The following is a 24,538-nucleotide window of genomic DNA, read 5'->3' on the forward strand; positions in this document are numbered from 1 at the left end:
TAGTTTCTACCTTATAATGCACATAAAGTATCCTGCATTATTCAAAATCATTTATTTCCTCAGTTTGAGTTCAGAAAGCAAGGAACTGTGCAATACAAACAGAGTAAAGAAATGGATAAATCTCATACAACGGGGAAAACATGCTTAAAAACTTGTTACTCTAAAAAGATCAAATATATGATTAGGCACAATAGCATATGCCTATAATCCAGACCTTTGGAGGTTAAGGCAGATGCATACACACCAAGAAGGAAGGGACCGGACAGGACAAAATGATAAAAATTTTCATAGAAGATACCTGGACCTCTTGAAAATTTTTATTTAGTACATTTTCAACGATTTCAACGATCTCTAAAGTTACAGTGGTACTACTGTTGGTCTAAAAACAGTATTTTAAGTAAATACAGCACTAGACTCTAGAAAGTAGGAAAGTGATATATAATCACACATAAGGAGCTATCACAAGATAAAACAGTACAAAGCACTCACTTGGTGGGCGTAAACTGGGGCCAGGTCCATAGTTTTCATCACTTGCTTCTTTTTCTTTTTTTTCCTGATCTCCAGCTGCCTGCAGACTGGGAAATTCCTGCTGAAATTGACTATTCACTTGGATTCCTAAAAAAAATTATTTTAAAAAAAGTAAGGGAACTTTTATAATGAAGAAACTTCAAGCAACCCTCCCAGGACAGAGCTCTAGCTTCTTTTGGATGAATTATTCCAATGATTGTTTATATCAATAAAACTATTAAACCATAGCCTTTGAAAAGTTAATGAACAGCCATAAGGAGACAAAACTCTAAGAAAGGAACCTGCCAGATAAAAGTTCAGAGGATTAAGAGAGGCTAAAGTGTTATTTTGTTTCTTTTATTATGACTCCTCCTACTCAAGTCCAACTTCTTTGCCAAAAGCTTTTAATAACTGTATTACTGAAACAGACTTTCTGGCTAAATACCACCAAGTACCAAGTTAGGCTGTTGTTTCCATTTGATTTACTACTTCACTAAACGAGGGCACCTCACTATTCACTTATGTACTTGCTCATTTTTATAGGGAATATTATAGTTACTACTGTGCTTTATGAACATTCTCTAATTCTTCAACACCCAGAAGTCCTAACAGGGTATGTGAAAAAAGTTTGTGATGTTTAGGGAAAGGAATACAATGTCTATTTATAAAATGTATTTGTATTGATAAATGATGAGGATACCCATGTCTTTTGAGCTGTCTTGATACTTATTTTTTTTTTTTAAGGGGAGAGGATAAGTTATAGCTCTCCTTAGATCATATATAACTTTTGACAAAGAAATTTAATTATCACAGAGTTTATAAGGATATGAATGTATTCTCTTTGGTAATGTTTTCTACCTTGATTTCCTGCATGGCTGTTCAGTAACCATCAAACCTAACCAGATACCCCAGCTAATGTCCACTTACCATCTCCTTGCCCACCTTGCTTGTTACTGGCCCATGACTTGGGAGCAGGTGCTACTTCTGGGGGAGCTGCAACCCCAGGTTTTGGCTGTGCTGGTGATACTTCTGGTGCTCTTTAAAAAAATATTAATCCATTATTTCAGATATTACAAGTTAAATATTTTTTAATGCATGTAAATTAAGCGTGCTAATTTGGGCTACAAGTTTACTACTTCTAGATTATAGCTGCATATCTCATAAATGGTTTGTCCCTGTATTGTTACCTTTAAAGTTATGGCTGTTTTTCTCCCATTCAGCTCTACTTTTGAATAACCCAGCTCTGCTTATTTTTCATTTTGCTAAAAAAAATACTCATAACCAAAATAGCTGCCAGTACAATGTTTCAAAGAAATGCATATAAACAGCAATGTAACTATATGCATTACTAAATCTAAAACTTACTATTTAGCCCAGCTAATAATCTGGCTCAAATTTTGACAAACAGAAGACAAATATTTACTGAATAAATGATCATTAAGGCAGACAGTATTAATTCTTATTTTTCACTTAACAAATAATGCTTGAGCCAGAATTCTTTAGCATCTTGGAATTTAAGCCAACAGAACCAATTCTTTATTTTTCTTTTCTTTGTTTCTTTCAAATCAATTTCTACTCTTATTAGAAAGAGAATGCTTGATCTGGAGAAGGTGGGAGAGGAGGGAGTGTAGTACAGGCCATGTAATATAAGCAAACTTGTTGATTAGTTCCTATGTCATCTATTCTATTGACAATGCCACTAGACTCCAAGAGCCTACAGATTATAATGCATTTACTACAGCTGTATGTCTACTATATATTCATTTTCAGAGTATACATACACGATACATACATGGTTTCTAATATATGTATATATGCATAACATGTGTTTAGTGTGTGTGTGTCTTTTTGTTTTTGCAACACGGTTTCTTTGTGTAGCTCTGGCTGTCATGGAACTCACTCTGTAGACCAGGGTGGCCTTGAACTCATAGGCCTGTCTCTGCCTCTCAGAGTGCTGGGATTAAGTGTGTACCACCACCACCACAATTAATCTAGGACTTACTATAAAGCAGAGTGCTGGGTCCTACCTTCAGATAAAAGTTTGCAGAAGATATAGGCAGGGCTTGTAGATTTGTTCCTAGGATATTTTAAGTTATTTTTCATGGTGTTGCTAAGTAGTGTTAAGAGAAGGCCAACATTTTATCATTTTTAGATAGAAGACATCAGATGAGCATGAAAGAGCAAGGTAACTTGTTTTTTTCCCATCTGATGAAAGATCTCTCTGAAATTTTATCTTGTTATAGTGTTTTTAATATGTATTATAGACATAACTCTCAACTTACAGTGGTTACTAACAGAAGTTTCCTACAAAGCAGTAAGTGTTTTATTCTAACAGAGTTTGACTCACTTTTCTTCTTCATGCTGCTCTTGTTTAGATGCCCATCCTGTGCCATCCTTGGGCACAATATTCACATTAGGATCGTTGCCTTTGTTCTCTGCTTTGAGACTTGGGAGGTTAGCAGGTGGAGGCATCCGCCGGGAAATACCAACTTTTCCAAGACTTTGTAACCCATGTCGAGCTGCAACTAAAAGATCAATAACATCAATTTTCTTAGAACATCTACTGCATTATCCATTTTATTCTTCAAATGGAGACAATCAGGAGTCAATGGAGTTTCTAAATAGTTCCTAATCTTAAAGTAGAGCTCTGTAAACTCAGTTTATACACCTGTAACTTAAATTCAAAGTAAAAAATAACTAGACACTGAACAGATAAGCTATCTTGGGAACAAGCAAGACCTGTCTTAAAAAGCAAAAGCACCACAACCAAACCATCCCTACTCTCCATCCCCCAGTCTTTAAAAATACTACGGGCCTAGGGGTGGTGGTGATAATGGTAGTTTTAAAATGTTTTCAGGCAACTCATTCTACATTTTAAAAAAAAAGTTGAGAAGAAAGCTCAAAGTGGTAGCACATGTCTTTAACTCCACAGTTTGGAGGCAGAGGCAGGAAAATCATTGTAAGCTAGAGGCTGGCCTTTTTTTTTCGGGGGGGGGGGGGGAGTCAGGTAGGGTCACACAGCATCAACCCCCACCCCCAAACAAAACTTACAAACAAAAGAATATTACAAATGTTCCACTTTTCACTGTACATATTGGCTCAAGGGACCCAAGTTAAAAAGGCAAGACTTTCTTTTCCTGTAGTTAAGAGTATATACATGGCTCTGCGTCTTTCATATAGTTTCTTTTCTATAGCCAGAAGGGAGAATAAAGTATGTATAAACGGTTCTGTGAGGTGCTTGAGAAATGGCTCAAGTTAAGAACACTGGCTGTCCAATTCCAAGCACCCATGTGCAGCAGCTCACAACCATATGTAACTTCAGCTCCAGGGATATATCATCTCCGACCTCTGCAGTTCCCTGCACTTGTGTCCACACACCCGTATGAAGACACACACACCTACATAACTAAAAAATAAAAACAAATCTTCCAAAAGTTCTATAAAAGTGCAAATTTTCAATGGTAAAATATTTAATTCCTATTTCCTGAAAAGTGAATATATACAAAGGCCAATATAAATAGGCTTGCCCTAACATCTAATCAAAAGCAGTAGATACAGTATCATCAACATTAACAAATCCACATACATAAATGCTACTAGATCTACTCACCTGTAGTCTTCTGAGTTTCCAAGGACTTTCCTTTGTAAGTATTAAACAAACTGAGTGTTGCATACTTTTTCCCATCCTTTGCTTTTGTGCTCTGGCCTGACTTCTCCGACATTTCGGTGGAAACTCATCGAGTCCAAAACCTCCTGCCACACCCCTTAAAAGTCGTCTTTGTGATGCATGCAAGAGAAAAAAATGAGAGGAAAGTTTTAGTATTAGCTGACTAAAAAGTTTAATAAATTCATATCTCAGGACCTTTTTAAAAGATAGGTTGAAGGAGATATTTATCTTTAACATACATTCCAATATTTTCATAGACCTTGTTAATACAAGCCAATGTTAACCAAAATAAAACCATTATGCACTTGAAAAATATATTATTTAATAACTGTTACTAGCTGTTAAATGGTATACCAGAGAATGAGAGTTATAATACTAAAATGAATACTTCAGATATGATGAACCTAGTAGACTATCTACTTAACTTAAGCTTTGAAATGACTGGCAGGTTAAGCTATCAGATTGAATTCAGGATAGGAAGATGACACCATTTCCTCCAATGGTAAAAATCCCACAGATGTCCTAACTTAAAGCTAACTTATTAATAAAAAGGAGAAAAAGACAAATTATTTTACTTACAACTTCCTTCCAATTTAAAGAGATAATGTTCGTGTGTGTGTGTGTGTGTGTGTGTGTATTAGAGAGGCCAGGTAAGGTGAAAGCAGGGTTGGCTAATTCCACAACAGAAACCACTAATAGCATAGAACAGAGCTGAAGAGCTAAGGATAGCACAATCTTCCACAAATACAGTTTAACTCATGAGGTATCAGCCACGTTTTGTCACACAAGAGTTTTTGTTTGCTTGTTTTGCAGTTCTGAGGCTCTGACCCAGTACCTGACATAATATGTTATGCTAATGTTCTATCATCGGAACTATCTACAACCCCAGTCCTCCAGATATACATTAAAAGAAACGTATCTAGCAGGGCAGCAGTGGTACATGCCTTTAATCCCAGCGCTTAGGAGGCAGAGGCAGGCGGATCTCTGTGAGTTCGAGGCCAGCCTGGTCTAGTTCCAGGACAGGATCCAAAGCTACAAAGAAAAAAATAATCTATTTGTCCTTTGATAGTTTGAGACTCGTGTCATCAGAAGAACTACACATTCAACTTCAGTGATGTCCGTCTGTCTATATCTACCTACACAAATATGTTCACTTAATCTCAACAGTGTTAATAAGTATGGTCGGGCATGGTGGCCCAAATTCAACACTGTGAAGAGAAAACAGGCTGACTCATGGTCATCCTAGTCTATCTACAGAGAGTTCCAGGCCATCCACGGCAACACACTAAGACCCTGTATCAAAAGGTGCTGGAGTTGGGGTGGGGAGATACACAATCTAACTCATTGCCAAATGTTCATCAATTTCATGACACAGAGACAAGGAGGAACAAATACAAATATATTAAGACTCATTATAGAAAGCTGAGCAGCAATAGGCAACTGTAAAGTTTCTCAAGTGATTCTAATGTGTAAACAGTCTTAAGAACCACTGGATCTTTCCATTCACACCAAATTAAGATCTATTTTTCCTACTGTGGGGTATACCTTGTCTTGATTTGCTTACCTCTCTGTAAGGAAGCTCATCAAAATTCCTATTATTTCCAATACTAACCGATCATCCAAAAATTAAGTACTACTGAAGAATGCATCCCACTGCATCCACTCTTTTGAGAACATTTTCAACTGTACATAGAATATAGGGATATTTAAAATTAAATCAGAGGATACAAATACTTAAGCAGAATTCAACATAAGAGACCCAAATAGGAAATCTATGAACAGAATTTACCAAGCAATAAAACCAGTGAGCAAATGTGTTAAAATGGTCAATTCAGAAAGTCAAGCATGGGTGGAGCATGCTTGTAATCCCTGCATCTGAGAGTAGAAAAGGAGGCTCAGGAGTTCTAAGCCAGCCTGGGATACACAGTGAAACCCTGTCTCACAAACTAAAAGACCATATGCCACAATCAAATATAATTTATTCTTGGGAGCAAGACTGACTTAATAAACAACCACTAATCAAATTTAACTTGCTATCAAATCTGCTAACTTGATCTTAATTCCTGAGAAACCCACACCAGAGAAGGGGAGAACAGAGCCCCAAATGTTTTCTGATCTCCACATGTGGGTGGTGGCATGCACAGGTTACCATACTCCTTAAAGTAAGCACACACCTTAATTCCAGGACTCAGGAGGAAGAAGACTTCTCTGTGAGTTCACCAGTCTGGTTTACATAGTATATTACAGAACAGCAAGAGCTGTGGAGGAAAACCCTATCTCTGAGGATGAGGTGGGGGACATTTACCATAGCACGCTTGAAATTTAAGAAGGAAAATATATGCTCACTAAAATTGTGAACTGTTGATGAAGAAAAATTAAAGATACAAATAACAGAAAGCTATCCCATGTTCATGTATTAGGAAAATATTATTGTCAACCTGAGTCAAAGTAATTAACAGATAAAGAAGTTGGAATTGAATTGACTGAATTCAAAATTCCACTAACATAATACTATGAAAGATCCACATAGGACACCCCCCCCCCAAGACATCTAGAGTAAGATAGAGGTCTCAGGAAACCGCCCAGTTGCTAATTTTGAACTCGTGTGCATAAGAGTGGTTGGGACTATAGGGAAGCCATGATGTTTGACGGAAAACTATAGAGGGGGCACAAAGTTGAAGATCTCTTCCTTTTTCAAAAATTGTATTACAAAGCTGGTGGCGGCGGCAATGCCTGGTCTATACAGAAAAACCCTGCCCTGAAAAACAAACAAAACCAATATAAAATACAGAACTGGCCTATTAAGACACATAGAGGACCCAGAAATATAGGCTCCAATAGACATCTACCAAACATAAGTTTCTCAAGGTTGGAGAAACCCTTGAATATTACTGGTGTCAATATAATTTAATATGAGCATTATGAATAACATAGGGACTCCTCAAAACTAAATTTCCTTTTCTGCATATTTTTCAAAGGAAATAAAATTAATGCCTCATAAAAATACTCATACTATACTTACACTAAATTAAAACAAGTAAACACTCAAAGTGTAAGGTGTATTTATCTTTTTTGTTGTTTTTGTTTTCCAAGACAGGGTTTCTCTGTAGCTTTTGAGCCTGTCCTGGAACCAGCTCTTGTAGATCAGGCTGGCCTCGAACTCACAGAGATCTGCCTGCCTCTGCCTCCCGAGTGCTGGGATTAAAGACAAGTGCCACCACTGCCTGGCTAAAGTGTATCTTTCTTTAAGGATGAATGGATAAAGAAACTGTGGTGAACACAAACATGGAAATTTTTTGACTTAATAAAGTTGATACTGCTACCTGCAACCACACAGGTGAACCTGTGGCTGAGTAAATACCTATTGTTTGACAAGGAGCTGATCACTTCAAGAATACAATGTCTCAAGACACACAGAAAATTAGAAACACTTTCCTTTGAGTGAAGTTCTTTAGTATGCAACAGACAATAGAGGAGGGATGGGGATCTCAAAAGCTGTTTTGCTTCTATAACTGGCAAATTAAGATTATAATCCCATAAACACAAAAGAGAATCAATTTTAAAAAATCTGTGACAAGACTCACACATGCAAAATCAAAACCAATACTGCCAAACTTTTTAACAAAAAATACCCTATCAAAACAATGAATATAAATCATATTTGCACTCCAAGTGTTTCTATTACTAGACAAAACAAGTTTTAAAATGGGTCCAACAGTAGTTGTGGTTACATACCTCTGTAGTCCCAAGTGTTTGGGAGGTGGAGGAAGGGGGTCAGGAATTTGAGATTATTACCCTATGTTTACTTGTTTGCGGCTGTACAGGTCATACTTTATGGAACCTGTAATCAACAATCTATAAGTAAAACAAAAGTGTGAATAAAAAAAAATCAACTGGGTAAAAATGCAACAAAATTTTGAAGGCTTCTCTGAAGTGACACGAGCTAAAGAAAAATCAATCAGTGCTCTCACTCAGGAAGCACAAATTTATCAGAGATCTTGAAAATAATCTGCCAGGGTATGAGATGGTTTCAGTAGGTTCCACCCAAACATGAAGACCTGAGCTAGAAATCCCAGCACCCAGTTAAGATACCAGACATAGTCATGTAGGCCTGTAGTAGTGAGGGAAAAGGCAAAAGGAGAGCTGGGGCTTAGCTCTCCAGGTACAGAGTAGGATACGCCCAATAGTCCTCCTCTGGCTTCTTCACACATATACAACCATGCACACAAACACTGCTCCATCAGCCAGTTTATGCAAAATTGCTCAGGCCAGGCTGAATAAAAGCATTCTTTGAAAACCTTCCCCTGCATGTCTCTACAGTAAAGTCACAGCTGCAAACCACTGAACCTTAGCCCAGAAGTGTAAAGTCAAACTGTAAAATTCATGCCTAAAGGGGAAATGGAGGAGATGGAGGAAGTTAAAGCAGACAGAAATCAGATTTTATAGAGCTTGACAAGTGAACAAGAAATGGTACCTTTGTGAATATTCTATATGCCAAGAGCCAATGGAGGAAAACTAGTTTAAAAAATTGCTGTGTGGATACATGGTTGAACTTGACATCAGTATCTTAACAACCCAGTACAATGTATGTAACTAGTAATCCCCCAAACCCTTCAAACAGCAAGTTCAAGCATTTGTTTTCAGCCTTTGAGCTTCTAATTTCAAAAACACATCAGCATAATTATGGGGATCAAAAGCACTATATTCTCTACATGTATCATTTCTAATTTTAAAACACCCCTTCACGGGTTAGAGAGATTCTAAAGCCAGAGGACCAGATCTCTACTGCAAGATGATGTCTTTTATACAGGACAGGAAAGCTGTACCCAGGAACACAAAGAGGTCACCTACTGAAGACCCAAACTGTGACAACATCAGTTGGTGTGCCAACATGGATGAAAGAATACCCAGAAATGAAAAGCTACAGGCAATTAACAGCTGCTGAGAGAAGGAGAAATCAGTTTTGTCCAGGGAAAAGGTACCCTTATAGGCAATCGGATGGATCCCAAGGAGCATGACCTAACACATGGGAGCAGCACTAAAGAGATTCACTATGTTGTATTTCTAATTATATGTATATATGTTACAATAATAATCAAAGCATAAGAGGCTTTGAATTTGTGAGGGAGTAAGAATAGCTAGCGGAGAAATTATGTAAATATAGAAAGAAATCCTCTACACTTGTATAAAATTAACAATACATTTCAAAAGTCAGTCACATTAAGGTCCTTAAACATCTGAAGAACTCAATCTTTAAAAACAAAGTCTTTTAAATAACCCCTCCTTGCTTTTGCCACTGAAAATATCAATTTTCTCTAAAATCAGAAGCGCTTTAACTGAAAAAAGCCCAATAAAAATAGGATTTTCCCACTGAAATTAGATATAGTGTATATGCATTTTCCAGATCTTGTAAAAATGTAGTTTTCTACAACGACCCCTCCCCCCAATTATATAAAGAAATGGTATGCACATGGGGGAACCAGTGTTTTAAACCAAGTAGCTTGTTTCCAAAAGATCTAAATGACATTTGGGAAGCAGTTTATCAGAATACAACAATCAGCCCTTCCAGATGAAAGGACGCTACTCAACAGTGCTAACCATGAATTTTTTCACAAATGTTCAGCTCAAATGCTGATGTGGAGAAAACAATCTAAGCAGTTTCTACATTTTTGAAAAAGATTAGCTATAATCTCTAAAATTCCTTCAGCTTATTAAGTAAAAAATTCTATATTTTAATACAGCAAACATTAAATTATCTTTAATACTTATTATGTGCATAAAAATAACCCCTGTATTTCGATAAACTCCAATCTTCCCAACACAAATAACAAAAGTATGTTTCTGGCCATGAGGTTTCTAAATGTTTATCATTTTTTCATTATTCCTATGTAATAATTTAGATCCCCTAAAGATAGTCTGATGCCCCATAGATTTATATGTGGCAACATTAAAAAACGATCTGTTGGGGGCTGGAGAGATGGCTTAGAGCTCTGGTTGCCATTCCAGAGGACTCAGGTTTGATTCCCAGTACCCACATGCCAGCTATAACTCCAGTTCCAGAGGATCCTATACCCTGACACAGATATTCATGCAGGCAATGCACCAAGCACACCAAATTAGATAGATAGATAGATAGATAGATAGATAGATAGATAGATAGATAGATAGATAGATAGATAAGACTTGTTGGGGCTGGAGAGATGGCTTGGGTCAGCTGTTAAAAGCACACAAGCTGCTCTTACAGAGGATCCAGGTGTGACTCCAGAACTCATAACCATCCAAATCCCTCCCCTCTGGCCTCCTTGGGCACTGTGCACATGTGGTGCAGACATGCATACACGAAGGCAAAACACTCAAAATTACACATAAAATAAATCTAAAATAAAACAAATCTGCAGTCACTGGGTATAGCTTAGGTGGCAATGTTTACCAAGGATGCAAGAAGCCCTAGATTGGAACTAACGTGAGTGTGGGGGCCCACACCAGGAGTGGTAGTGGCAGGAGAAGGACCATCTACTATACAGATATCAACCATTTCCAAAAATATTTGTTTTTGTTTTTCGGGGTTTCCCCAAACTTCCTTCATACTACAATCTTTGATACATATTTTTAATTGCTGATATACTAAAACATCCTGAAACTTTTTGTTTGCTTTTTCTGAAACAGGATTTCTCTGTGTAACAGTCCTAGCTATTCTGGACCTAGCTCTATAGACGAGGCTGGCCTTGAACTCAGAGATCCGCTTGCCTCTGCAATCAAAAGTGTGTGCCTCCACTGCCAGACTTGTGCACATTTCAAGACAGAGCTTCAAGCTCAAAATATTTAACCCCCACTCTCTCTTACAAATATTTTCTCAGTGACTATGATATACAATGGAGAAGTCATAACTAGTAAATATACTGTCCTCATCCACTAACCAGCAATAGAGCTTGGAAATCTTGAGGTTGCAAAGGTCTGAAAAGTAAACGGGAAAATAAAAATCTAACCAGTGGGCTTCTTGTGCCTGTCTACCCCTACTACTTCAAGTTTTGAAAGCAAAACCTCTGGCTCTTACCAGAAACTACAAATGGGGCAAATTTCTATCTTGTGTATGTTACAACAGAGCTAACAGCTAGCAAAAAGGAATAAATAAGGGAGAGGAATATTGGTCAGCAAAAGTCACCAAAACTTCTGTCAGTAACAGTACTGAACATGTACAAAGATTCAAGCTTACTTACTAACCAGTTGTTTCTGCTCATTTATCAGAACAAGTTCAAGAACTGTTCTCAGAAAATTATTGAAGAGTTTAAATTTTAGGTTCGCAGAGACTACACTGTTTAGAACTAGACATTAAAAAACACAGAAAATGTGTCAGTGTGTGCAGAGGTGACCGCTTATGCAGAAAACAAAGGAAATAAAGTAAAATAGTAAGAGGCAAAACACCTGGATAAGGAAATATAGGACTTCTCTAAATCATTTTTATATGTTCTAGAAGATTAAGCTTATTCCTCCCTCATAAATTTTAAGCATTTAATTTAAAAAGGTGACCTGTTCTCTACAAAGTAAATTTCTCCCAGAGTATTTCCTCATCACTACTGTAAACACACTAGTAAATTTTAGTTTGTTTTTCACACTTATAACATCATAGACCTACATTCTAACTTAGCAAGGTATTTTTGGAACCACCTTTCAAAATCTGAGGTTTTGGTATGTAAAATTACTGGGATGGGCCTCAGAACTACTTAAAAAATCTAAATCATTAAAACTAACAAATGAAAAACTTACCCAAACCAAACCAAAACAACAACAAAAATCATACAGCAAGAAAACAGTGGCATCAATATTAACTCAGATGGTTCTCAAAACATGCCCAAGATTGCCAGGCGGTGGTGGGACACACCTTTAATTCCAAAGCTACACAGAAACCATCTTGGAGGAGGGGGGAGTTCCCAAAATAATTTTACCATATCAGTTTTCTTTAAGGAGCTAAAATTAAAGAGATTCTATATAGTTGACCTTTCTTTTCTCATAGTTCAATACAATATCAAATGACAAAGACAAAGCATTAGAAACAGGAAGTGATGCCTCCATTAATAAATACACCTACTTGTTTAGAAATGTCATTTTCAAGTAACAATAACATAAAAGTACCACAAATTATAAGAGGAATATTTTGCCAAAAAATTGTGAAGCCCTAACCCAGAGGTGATGATATTTAGAAAACTAGTTTGAAAGGTAATTAGTCTTAGATGATGGCATAAGTCACGACAAGATCAACACTTTCTATAAGGAGATAGCAGAATTAATTCTCTGTCATGAGTACAATAAAAAAGTGGTCATGTGTAATCAGGGAACAAAGTACTCACTAAAACAAACCATGCTAGCAACTTTACTTTGTACTTCTAGACTCTATAACTTTGACAAATTTCTGTCGTTTAAGCCATTTAGTTATTTATATGGGGGGGCGGCGAGGTAAGACTGATGTTTTTAAGTGTAGAACACAACATTTTAATACTCCAATTTTAACTAACTTGCCCACTTTAAAATGACCAGTCTCCATGCCCAACCAAGCTATCCTAGTATCAAGGTATTCAGTATTCATGAAATATAAACTTTCTAAGATATTTATTTCCCCCATCTTACTTCGTAAATACAAATAAAAATAAGAAGCAGAAAATCACTTTTAAAAATGAGACCATTTTGAAGTACAGAATACACAAACTAATTTTAAATAGGAAGTATTTCAAGAAAACTATAAATAAGAAAACCACAGACATATTACATTTACATTGGTTAGGTATAGTAATATTGAGGTGACTTATAGCCAGCCTATAAACATATAACCATGTTTTGCGGGATAATCTTTTTGCACACCATCAAGGCACCTTCTGATTGGTCTAATAAGAAGCTGAAAGGCCAGGATAGGCAAGATTTCCAGGGAGACAGGAACTGGGGAGAGGGGGTACAGACCTGAAAGGCAGAGGGAACCAGACATACAATATGGTGGAGAGGTAACAAGTCATGTGGCCGAATGTAGATTAAGTTTTAAGAGCTAGTTGGGAACAAGCTCAAACTAAGGCCAAGTTTTCATACTTAATAAGTCTCCATATCATTATTTGGAAGCTGGCGATATATAATCACATGCTTTGGTTATATGTGAATTTCATGCTATTTTCTTTATTTTGAAGTTGGGTATAAAGTAGTAGTCTCAAGTAGTAAGTTATAAGAGGACGCATATGTGGGTTTGCTTTGAGCAGGGGATAGAGTTATCTGAACACACTAGGTGCTATGAAATAATCCTTTTGTACACTGTGAAAATTATGCTGTTAATTGGTTTGATAAAAAAGCTAACTGGCCAATACCTGGATAAGATAAGATTAGGCGTGAAAAATCAGACTAGGGACACTGAGAAGAAGGGTGGAGTCAGAGATCCCAGGAGACACAGGGAGAGCAAGACATGCTGGAGAACAGGTAGTCATGAGCCTCGTGGCAAAAGATTAATAGACATAGGTTCATTTAAGTTTTAAGAGTTAATTAGTAATAAGCTTGAGTTACCTGCCGACTACCTAAAATCAATATTGAGTCTCAATGCCAGTTATTTGAGAACTAGCAGACAGGAAAGAAAAGTCCATCTATGATTGGGTACTAAGGGATGACCAGTACAATGGACAATCTACTGGACCCTGTCTAGTGTTTAAAACTTGAATAGAGCTGGAAAGCAGATATAACAAATGAAACCATAAACACATTTGAAAGACCAAAATATAATCAATGATTCTATAAGATTAAATAGATCCTGGACTATCATAATTTAAGAGTAACTATGTAGTTACAACTTAAAAATTGAATTTCCTCCCATGTGGTGGTGTGAGTCTATAATCCTAGCTACTGAGGTAGCTGAGACAGGGGGATGGATTGCTTAAAGCCAAGAGAAGGGTAACCAAATTGGGTAACACAGGTAGGGCCTCTAAAACAACCACCTCATAAACATGAATTTCTTAAATGCAGTATATGGGCTCAACCTGTCTGTATGAAAAGCCTCTAGTTTTAAGACAGCTAATAGTATAGTAGTATTACTTTATTAATAAATCTCTGTTAATAGAAATCAAATGCAAAGATCTGGGATTTAATAATTCTACCGAGTCTGTACTTATCGCATTAAGTTTTAAATTATGTTCAATTCCAAGGATCATTATTAACACAGTATTAACAAACTAACCTGGTCACAAACTTTGTAATTACTCAACTGTCCTTAAGTGGGAGGAAGTTATCAAAAATAAGACTCGTCCCATTCTCTATTTTCAGAATTGGCCAGATAACTCCAAGAGCTGTTAAGTAACTTTGTCAAAGTATAGAATTGACTATTCTGTTTCTACAAGGCTGCATCTAGCAAACAAGTCAAATGACTTCTTCCTATGCCCATATCCTAGACACCTTTTCCTTTCCCCATGACTTTCTTCAGTATATGTGTGGTGGGTAACCAAGAGTGGCACATATAATCCCATGAAAAGAACCTACCAACTTCTTAGGAAAAAAAGAGAGAGCTCAAAAGAAATGATTGGGGGGGGGGGTAATCACTGCTATTGTGGTATTTGCTATTTGGGATATATATATATATATATATATTTGTGCTGGGATTAAAGGCGTGTGCCACCACCCAAAGTTAAGAGTACCATAATATGGGGGGGGGGGGGCTGGAGAGATGTCTCAGAGGTTAAGAGCATTGTCTGCTCTTCCACAGGTCCTGAGTTCAATTCCCGGCAACCACATGGTGGCTCACAACCATCTGTAAAGAGGTCTGGTGCCTTCTTCTGGCCTGCAGACATGCACACAGAATATTGTATACATACTAAATATTTTTTAAAAAAGAGTACCATAATATGTTAAAGACCTCTAAAACACCAAAACTTATCATCTCATTCTCAGAATGAGACTGGTAGTCAGGCCATACCTGAAAACAACAGTATTGTGTACTTAGTGCATGCCTATTATCTTAGCATTTGGGAGATGGAGGCAGGATCAGGAGTTCAAGCCCAGCTTGGATAAGACCACATCTCTTTTTGTTGGGGGGAGGGAGTTTTGAGACAGGGTTTCTCTGTGTTGCTTTGGAGCCAGTCCTGGAGCTAGCTCTTGTAGACCAGTCTGGCCTCGAACTCACAGAGATCCACCTGCTTCTGCCTCCTAAGTGCTGGAATTAAAGGAATGCACCACTACCGCCCAGCTGAGACCCCATCTCAAACAATCAAAAATGAAAAGGAAATAAGGGAAATAATGTTTTCAGGACAGAAAACAACCTTTATAATTAGAAAAGCAATCTAGCTAGTAAATCTTTTATACTAAAAAAAATGAAAAAAAAAAAACCCCACTGCTGAAACAGCTTTTTATATGGATCACAACATAAAATTTGGTAATAGTAAAAGGCTTCTTAATTTGTAATCCTACAATGAACCCAAAGTGTTTCTGGCAGCACTCAACAATGCTGTTTGGTCAACTTCTCTGTATATACATACCCTCATGCCATGCACCAAATGCTGCCTCTAACACCTTAGTTAAAATTAGCAAAGGCTGTGTGCCATGAATTCTAGTGTTTTTCTGGACATTTACCTTTCTGTTTGTATAGAAACATAATGGTTTAGTTATAAAAAACAATATTTTCCTATCAGTCCTCAGCATGTATCAACTTAGTTTACCTTTGGACTGCAATACGCAATACTGCTTGGTTTTAAAATCGCTTCTCAAGTTGATGAGAAGCTCGTTTCAGCTTAGAACACAATTTTACAAATTTCTAAGATGGTGTTTAACATACTTCTGATATTTGTATTATGAATTTATGTAAAATGTCATTCTTAGCACTGTGCCAGTCAACCTCTAAAAAATGCTGAAGATCTTTACATTCTGCAAATCAAATACTTAAACAAGACTTAGTTATAAAATAAAGAAGCTATCTAGCATATAAAGATATCTTTAAATAATAAAATAACAAAAAATTATTTTAAATAAATTAAAAATGATTATTACTAATTGTTTGACTTGTATATTTTATATACCAGGGCCACAGACAAAAGGAGTTGTAAGTGGAAAGGTTAAGAAGCCCTGTCCTAAGCAGCTGAAGATAGATGGCTTAGTGGTAAAATATGGACTTTGCAAACAATGATGAGAATATGAGGACCAGAATGCACTGGGGATGAGTGGGGGGTCAGGGTGGAGATACTGTTTGCACCTCTAATCCTGTCCTGAGACAAGAGACAGGATCCCTAGGATTTGCTGGCTAGTCAGAGTGAGATACAGGCAGGCTCAGTGAGAGATGATCTCAGTAACGTAGAGAACTTTGAAGTAAACATCTAATGTTAGCTTCCACCTCAGCAAACACGCACACTGCACATACACACAAAGAAGCCCTGTTCTAGGAAAGTAAAAGTTCTTGCATTTACTATTTATTTCAAGTGATTAGCAGGGCCTCCTTACTGAAAACCTACAATATTTTAACTACTCTTTATATACAATTACTGTTAAGACTGATTTCAGTTTTTAAGCCAATCTTATTTTATGGGAGGACTTGAATGGTTTCAGCTATGGGGAAAGAGTGTTCTTTTTTAAATGCTCACCCTTCTTATCAGTCTTTTTAAAAAAATACTTTTTATTATGTACACAATGCTCTGACTGCATATATGCCTACAGGCCAGAAGAGGGCACCAGATCTCATTATGGATGGTTGTGAGCCACCATATGATTGCTGGGAATTGAACTCAGGACCTCTGGAAGAACAGCCAGTACTCTCAACCACTAAGCCACCTTTCCAGCCCCTATTCTTCTTACCAACCTTTAACATAACCAAAGGGTTACAATAGGGAATGGAATTTCAAACACAGCCATCTAAGTTACTAACTCTTCCAATACCATTGAAATGTTGGTCTTCAAACATTAAAGGGAGTACATTCACCGCTTACACTTTCTAATTTCAGTCTTTCCAAGTTCAAGAATGTCATAAATATTACATGACACCTTTGTCTTCAATATCAAAAGATTCCTCCTGACTATTGGGAGATGTTTTGTCTTTCTACAACTTGATACTAATTGCAGTAAATACCCAAATCGAAGTATTAGAACAACAAAACTAAACAACAAAAAGTCCAATTTTATTTAGTAAAAAATTAAACTCATAAAACAACATAACCAAACTTCAAATCTCTTTCCAAAGCCGCCATCCAGTAATGCTCTTTTATTTTAAAGCAAAATAACTTGCTAGGTAGCCCAGGCTGGCTTGAAACTAGTCACAATATTCCTGACTCACTATCCCAGAGTGCTGGCATTAAAGGGCCAGGAACCACATTCAGCTTTCTTTTCCCACCTTTAAACAAATTTATAGGATTCACATCTCTAACTTTCAACAAAAACTCTATACCTCCCATATTGTGCTTCTTCAATTTAGATCTAAAAAATTTTAATCTTAATTCTAAAAGTAGTTTCTTGAATTATAGACCACCAACAGTCATATTTTGAAAAATCAAAACAAAATGTTTGAGTATTAAATTGTAATTAAATTAGGACTCTCAAAATGCTTTCTTACTTTTTGGAAATTTGATATGGTATTTAATATATCATTTTTCATTCTTACTAAAAATATTCAATAAGTTATGATACCCATCTTTAAAATGCATTAAAAATGGAACTGGAGTTACAGATGACTGTGAGCCATCATGTGGGTGCCGAAAACCAACCCTGGTTCCTTTATAAGCTCTGCTTAGTCACTGATCTGTGTGTGTGTGTGTGTGTGTGTGTGTGTGTCCTATTTCCATAAGGTTTTCAAAAGCATCCACTGGCTTCCACAAAGCCTTCGAGCAAACAGAAAATATATATCCTTCTGGGAATAACTACAGTTCTCAGAGAGAAGCTGCTATTATTAAATAGCACATAACTCCACTAGTGGAACATGGGCTGTACTTACACTCTTGTTGCCTTCTTCAGTCTAGAACCTTTGTGCAATGCACTGACCACACAATCATAAACAATAGCCTTGCACTTATTAAATTACCAGCTGGAAAGAGGAAGGAAGATACATCACCATCTCTTATTTGATAGGGTCTTACAATATTGTGTTGGCTGGCCTGGAACTCTCTATGTAGACCAAGTTGGCCGGCCTGTCTCCTGACTAGCCTGATTATCTTAACCTCATCTTAAGACACTTATTTCCTCTTTATTTGTGCTTTAAATATGGCTAAAGACGGGCGTGGTGGTGGTGCACACCTTTAATCCCAACACACAGGAGGCAAGCAGACCCAGGAGAGCCAATAGTGCATAGAGATACTGTCTCAAAAATCTCCAAAACAAACAAATAAGGAAAAGACTCATGAATACATGGTATCATAGAATATTAAATTCAAAAAATAAAAAAAGCACACGTAATGTGAACTTGACAGCTGATACAAACTGAAAAGAATTAAAGCTAAGCTTTAAACCTTATAGTTCTGAGTTTGACGTGCTTGAAAATCAAGGTCGTATAAATTTCCCACCACTCTACCTCTTAACCTTCCACCCCCAGTACTTGACCTATTTTTTTAGGGGTCACCAATGATATCTCACCTAAATCAAAGGTTGTTTACCACAATTTTTTGGGGATTTTGTTAGAGCTAACTCTAGTATAATCTTATGTTTATATTATTCCCTTCTGCCCATTTCTTCATTGCTCTTGTTCCCTTGCTGTAGATTCTTAAGACAAGTGTCATTTATCTAAATATAAGTTCACAAAAATGGCTGTCAAGCATGCGTTAAGACCACACTGTATTCTTTTCTGCAATGCTACCATTTCCTGTTTGATGAATCCATTCCAGTCCAGGCTTTTAGTCACTTTGGCCTTCATTGTCTGCAGCTGTTGCTTGATCTTACCCAGCACTCATTTTTACAGCAATTATTTTCCAAAGGGTAGATATTAATTTGAAGTGGTCCACAAATCAGAACTTGAGTATACATGCTTATTTTAAAACATACTAGATGGTTAAAAAAAGTAAAAAAAAATGTACATTTAACTTTTAAATTCACTTAATTAAAAGATAGTAAATTAAAACTGAACTGTGTAACAACACACACCTGTAATCCCAGCACTCTAAAGGCTGAGGTAGAAGGATGGCAAATTTAAACCGACTTGGATATGCAGTGAGACATGATTGGGGGTAGGGGTGCAGCAATAAGCTTAAGTATTAACAACAGATGGGTTGAAGACAAAGTTAAAACTTGGTGAATGACTTCAATTCAGGAAATATCAGTCACTGGGACAGAGTTTATTACTCAGGCTTGTCTGGGTCAATGATTAAAATCCTTACTATTACTTACTAGTTAGGTAACCATAAACAATCAACTTCAAAATGTCTTCCAGTAGCCGGGCGGTGGTGGTGCACGTCTTTAATCCCAGCACTCGGGAGGCAGAGGCCGGCGGATCTCTGTGAGTTCGAGGCCAGCCTTGTCTACAAGAGCTAGTTCCAGGACAGGAACCAAAAGCTATGGAGAAACCCTGTCTTGAAGGAAAAAAGGGAAAAAAAGGCTTCTAGTGTTATAATGGAGAAAGAATCCACTTCTAAGATTTACTCTGGTATAGATTTAAAGAGTGAGCCCCCTGGGAGATGGGGATAAATAGTGTAGAGCTAGGTACAAAGTCCTTAACAAAAAGTTAAAAGTTACAGGACTGGGGATAGCGCTTAGTGGTTGAATAGCCGTTAAGCACATGCTTAACAGTGAGAGCAATCAACTATCCATAACTGTAACACACCTGAACCACAGATAGCTACATAATGAGCCTCTGCCTCAAACAAAACCCCAGTCAAGCTGGATAACTAATGCCTGTAGTTTTGGCAGTAGGAAGGCTAAGGTAGGAGTTTAAGGACAAGCTCTGAGCTCTGGAATTAAATTTTGAAAAAAGAAAATAAACAAAAATTACTATTATTGATATTTTGTATGTGCCTGCAATCAGAAACCAGATTATGCCAGTAGTCTCCCAGCAGACTCTCCATTTATTTTTTAGATAGTCTCTCACTGAACCTGAAGCTTACTACCACCACACCCAACTGCTGGGGTTACGGGCATGGGGAGCAATGCCTAGTTTTATGTGAGTGCTGGAGAGTTGAACCCAGATTCTCTCTTTCACAGTACTGACACAACAAGTCATCTCTCCTACCCCATTATTATTTTTTTATCTTCTAGCCATCATGTCTTCCTTTACCATAATCAACCAGACACTTCATCTATGCTATCTTTTTCTGTGAGTAGATTTTCTACATCAAATTTCCTGCACCTTCTCACATGCCTTTGTTTTCATCCTCAGGTACGAACCCAAGGACTATAAAAGATATGGTGTGAAGGGCAGTAATGGGAACTAAACCTAGGCCCTCATGAATGCCATACAAAGAACTCTCTCCACTTCTATGGCAACCCCCACCTACCTTATTTAAGAAGCCCTTGCTAGCCTTGAACTGCTACATATACCAAGCTGGCCTTAAACTCAAGAGAGCTTTGGCCTTCCAAGTGCTAGGATTTATGGTAGCTCATGGTAACTTTTAGTATTAATTTTAAGGCGAAATATCTTGGCAGTAAGAAACAAAGCCATTCAACAATCTATCAAAGTGAAAAGATTAATAGTAGAATAAAACTGAAAATTAAGCTGGTTGTGGGACCACAAAGCTTTAATCCAAGCACTAGGGAAGTAGAGGTAGGTAAATCTGTGAGTTCAAGGCCAGCCAGAGTTCTAGGCAGTTAGTCTCAAACAAACAAAACCAGAAAAATTTGATGCAAATCAATCTCACAAAGATTTTTTTTGCATAGATTATTTGGTATTTCTAATCCTTACTCAACAATGTAAAAAAAACTATGGCAAGCACTATATAAGGTAGGTGTATAAGCATGGAACATAATGCAAGATCAATTATATATGACAATTACCATACATGGTAGGTGATAGAAGCTTGGAAAATTCTTAAGACAGTACTTTTTAAAAATACTAGTGATGCTCTCTATAAATGTTGGCTTACCTTCCTTTAATATTCAGCACCCAGCAGAGCTACTAAGATTGAATCCAACATACTGACAATAATAGTTTTTGCCAAATGTGCCTGCCAACGACACAGAAGTTGCTTGTTGAACCTCAGTAAAAGCACTCATTTGACTGACTCTGTAAATAGGTGCAGACATAGGCCCCTAACCATGGCTGGCCTGCTAATCTCTAGAACAAAATGAGAAATCTATGTGGAAAAAAAATTATAGTTAGCTTTAGAAGGAAAACACAATACAAAAGCAACTCTCTAAAGAACACTTTGAGCCACAAAGATGCTAGGACTATGACTCAGGAAACTAACTCAGACTTCCAAGCAACAATTAACATCAACTGAGATAAGCACTCATGGTGCTACTCCACTTACAAAGCAACAGACAAGTCTAGCTTTATTGAAGTCAAAAGTCTTAGTAAGAACTTAGATACAAACTTCAGGGCTGCTTTCACTGTAAACTGCGGTTCTCTGCTGAGCATGGTAGCACACACCTTTGATCCTAACTAACACTTGGGAGGCAGGAGGATCTCTAAATTCGAGGCCAGCCTGGTCTACATAGTGAGTTCCAGGATGGCAAGATTGCAAAGAGAGTCCATCTCAAAATAGAGAGACTAGTTTCCTAAATATGTAATTGATTTCTTTTGCAATTTTACCAACGATGAACTCTTACAGATACCAGCATGACATAAACTGCATAGAAAGATATCACCTAGCTAACCCACAACTTGAAGTGTGGGAGGGGACAGTGCACAGACTCAAGGATACAGTATTATCTAAGACAGTTAAGAAATTCCTTGCTCTGAGCTAGAACTGATCCCTGGGTTACTTACTATACAGAGCACAAAGGAGGAATTTATGAATTAAAACCCAGTATGTAAGTGTAAAGAGAAGTAGAACAGGGCAAAGAAAACAACCTAAGTATCCAGACCGGGTTATTTTGAGAACACAGGTTATTGTGCTTGGAAAAGAGCATTTTTTTTCCTTTCTACCAGTACCCTGTTCTCCCTCCATTGTTAGCTGTCCTTTTCTTGCTTGCCTGCTTTCTTTAACCACGCACTAAGCATAGTAATAAACTCTTTACACAGTCTTACATTCACCAGCAAGCCTGCGAGGGGCTGCCATTATCACCTTTCGTTTCTGAATGAAGGAATGGTCCTCTCAGAATTTTTTTTTTTTAAAGTACCTTTAAGTATTCACCTAGTGTTACTATGCAGCCTAGGCTGACCTCAAGCCGCCCATCACTGTCTTCTAGTCTTCCCAAGCCAAACAGATAAAACGCAGTTACACCTGGCAACACTTTAACCTTCACATGCAACAATGTTCAAATACCGAAGGCAGGCTAAAGAAAAACTACCAGCTAATAATGGACCTTACTTTAGCAAAGATTGTAAAAGTGTAAGAACAAACAGGCACTTTGACGGTTCCCTGCATCCCTTTTGGGTTTCGAAAGTACAGCTTTGACGACAGTACCACCAAAAATTTGTGTGACCTTGACCAAATTACTTCAGTCTCTCAAAATACCATGCCCTCATCTGTGAATCAAGTAAAAGAGCACCTTCCTCAAAGACTAGAAGGAACAAAAAAGGACAATGTATATAAAGGTCTTGTGATTAGTACACAGAGGTTAAGTAAGGAAGGGGGGAACAGTAGGCATTCTATGCTCAACACACACCTACAGACCCCGCAAAAAAAAAAAAAAAAAAAAAAAAAAAAAAAAAAACCAACAGCCCAAACCCACTAAACAGCTCATTTCGAAAAAGCCATTCCAGAAAAGCAAACACCGCTTTCCTTATCTACAAACTCAATCTAGTTCGAATTTTTGGAGAAGCCGTGTATTTGGGGCAAGTCAGCAAAGATGCTGCAGCGCATCCGTGACACACACCTAAAAATGGCTCCAGCCAAAACCGCGTCTCAAGGACCAACATCGAAGCTTAAATCCACTTTTTAAAAACGCTGGCGGTTTGACGTGGTGGTCGCTTAATACCAGCCTACCTACCACTTTCTATTTGCTGGAATTGACTAGCAGGCACTGAATCAAGCACCCTCCGATTCTTCTGGCGCGTTCCAAAAGAGCAATCCTAACAGGAGAGCCGCCTACTGTACAATTCGAAGTATCTTAACCGGGGTATGAATTTATGAACCTAGGCTGAAGACCAGTCAATGCGGAAATCCGGGTAGTTTTAACAGCCAGGAATTACTAGGCAAGTCAGACCCCCACCCCCACCCCAAAGATCTTTAACAAACTTTAAACAAATATCCATCTCTTTAACGGGATCAGAGCGCTCCTTAAGCGCAAAACCGAACGAGAGTCCTCACTGACTCCCTTGCTCTTTTCTACAGTCTTACATGGGTCCTTTACCCTGGCAACCAGTGGTACCAAACGCTCTCTCTATAGAACAAGCAGCCGTCGGGCGCTCTCCCCGCAAATGCGGGGCTGCAGAGGCCTAGCGGGAGGAAGGGACTACCCCAATCCTCCAAGAAGTTGTCCAGCATGTTCCTAGCGGAAGTAGGGCTGATCCTGGGTCCCCGCAGAGCCTCGGTGATCGGCCTGCCCCCCCCCCACACCCTGCTCGCTGGGAACGCGAGCATCACCCCAGGAGCGTTCACGGGCAGGAAGGGACCTCGGGGCATCCACGGACAGCCTCCTCCACGCCGTGGGAGCAGGGCGCGCTCAGGCCCGCGCGGGTGGAAGGGTCCCCGGCCGCCGCAGAGCCGTCCCGCCGCAGCACACGCAGCGCACATGGGCGGCGGGCCCGCGCCGGAGCCCCGAGGACGCCGCGATGCCGGGGAGCCCAGGCAGAGGCGCCGCGGGCCCCCCAGGCCTCCCGCGCCCGTCCTCCTCCATCGGGGCCTCCTCACCGCCCGGACGCCCGGGCTCTCCTTACCCGCCAGGGTTGAGGACCGAGTCTGCGCGCTTCCAGGGACTCGCCAGCTACGGATCAGGGGGAGGGGAGGGCGCCTCGACGGATCGTCCGCAGGGCCGCCCGGTACGGAAAGCCCGAGCGGCGGCCGTAAAAAACCGCCAAAGCACTTTCGCTACCTCCTGAGAGGGTGAGAGCAAGCGAGAAAAAGAAGCAAGATGGCGGCTAGCCAGCCCCTACGTGCTACGTCAGGACGTTGCGCACGTAAAGAAAAATCTCCGCAGGACCGCCCTCTGGGGGGAGGGGCGAGTTGAGCCTGCGGGGTCACGTGACGCCTCCGTGGCAGCTCCACTGCGGCCGAGGGTAACGCTGCCTCCTACTGGAAAGAGGGCGTTCCAGCAACCAGAACGATCTCAGGGAGACAAAGCTTTTGGCCTGGGAAGATTCCAGAAGTCCTGAGTCGTCTGGAATACAACTTGGCTTGTCTCCGTCCA

At 38.7% G+C, this 24,538-nt stretch overlaps 1 protein-coding gene across 15 annotated transcripts in view; it reads right to left on the bottom strand.

The window, feature by feature from the left end:
• The window catches only part of Prrc2c (proline rich coiled-coil 2C), a 71,993-nt gene extending 47,721 nt beyond the window's left edge, over positions 1 to 24,272 (bottom strand). For 11 of the 15 annotated variants that reach the window (XR_007594626.1, XM_050158283.1, XM_050158288.1 and 8 more), the window contains exons 1-5: positions 24,069 to 24,272; positions 4,118 to 4,283; positions 2,855 to 3,032; positions 1,435 to 1,544; positions 490 to 615 (exon numbers count right to left, since the gene is read on the bottom strand). Coding sequence is in view for 14 of the 15 variants with exons in the window: in XM_050158283.1 (XP_050014240.1) it covers positions 490 to 615; positions 1,435 to 1,544; positions 2,855 to 3,032; positions 4,118 to 4,229 (526 nt within the window). In the remaining variant the exon portion in view is untranslated. The remainder of the gene's footprint in view (positions 1 to 489; positions 616 to 1,434; positions 1,545 to 2,854; positions 3,033 to 4,117; positions 4,284 to 24,068) is intronic. The other 4 variants (XM_050158289.1, XM_050158282.1, XM_050158279.1 and 1 more) reach the window with 2 other exon arrangements.
• Positions 24,273 to 24,538: the final 266 nt, after the last annotated feature.

Source organism: Alexandromys fortis, unplaced genomic scaffold (assembly GCF_014885135.2).
Source record: "Alexandromys fortis isolate MF-2015 unplaced genomic scaffold, M_Fortis_MF-2015_v1.1 scaffold_97, whole genome shotgun sequence".
NCBI classification, from domain to species: domain Eukaryota; kingdom Metazoa; phylum Chordata; class Mammalia; order Rodentia; family Cricetidae; genus Alexandromys; species Alexandromys fortis.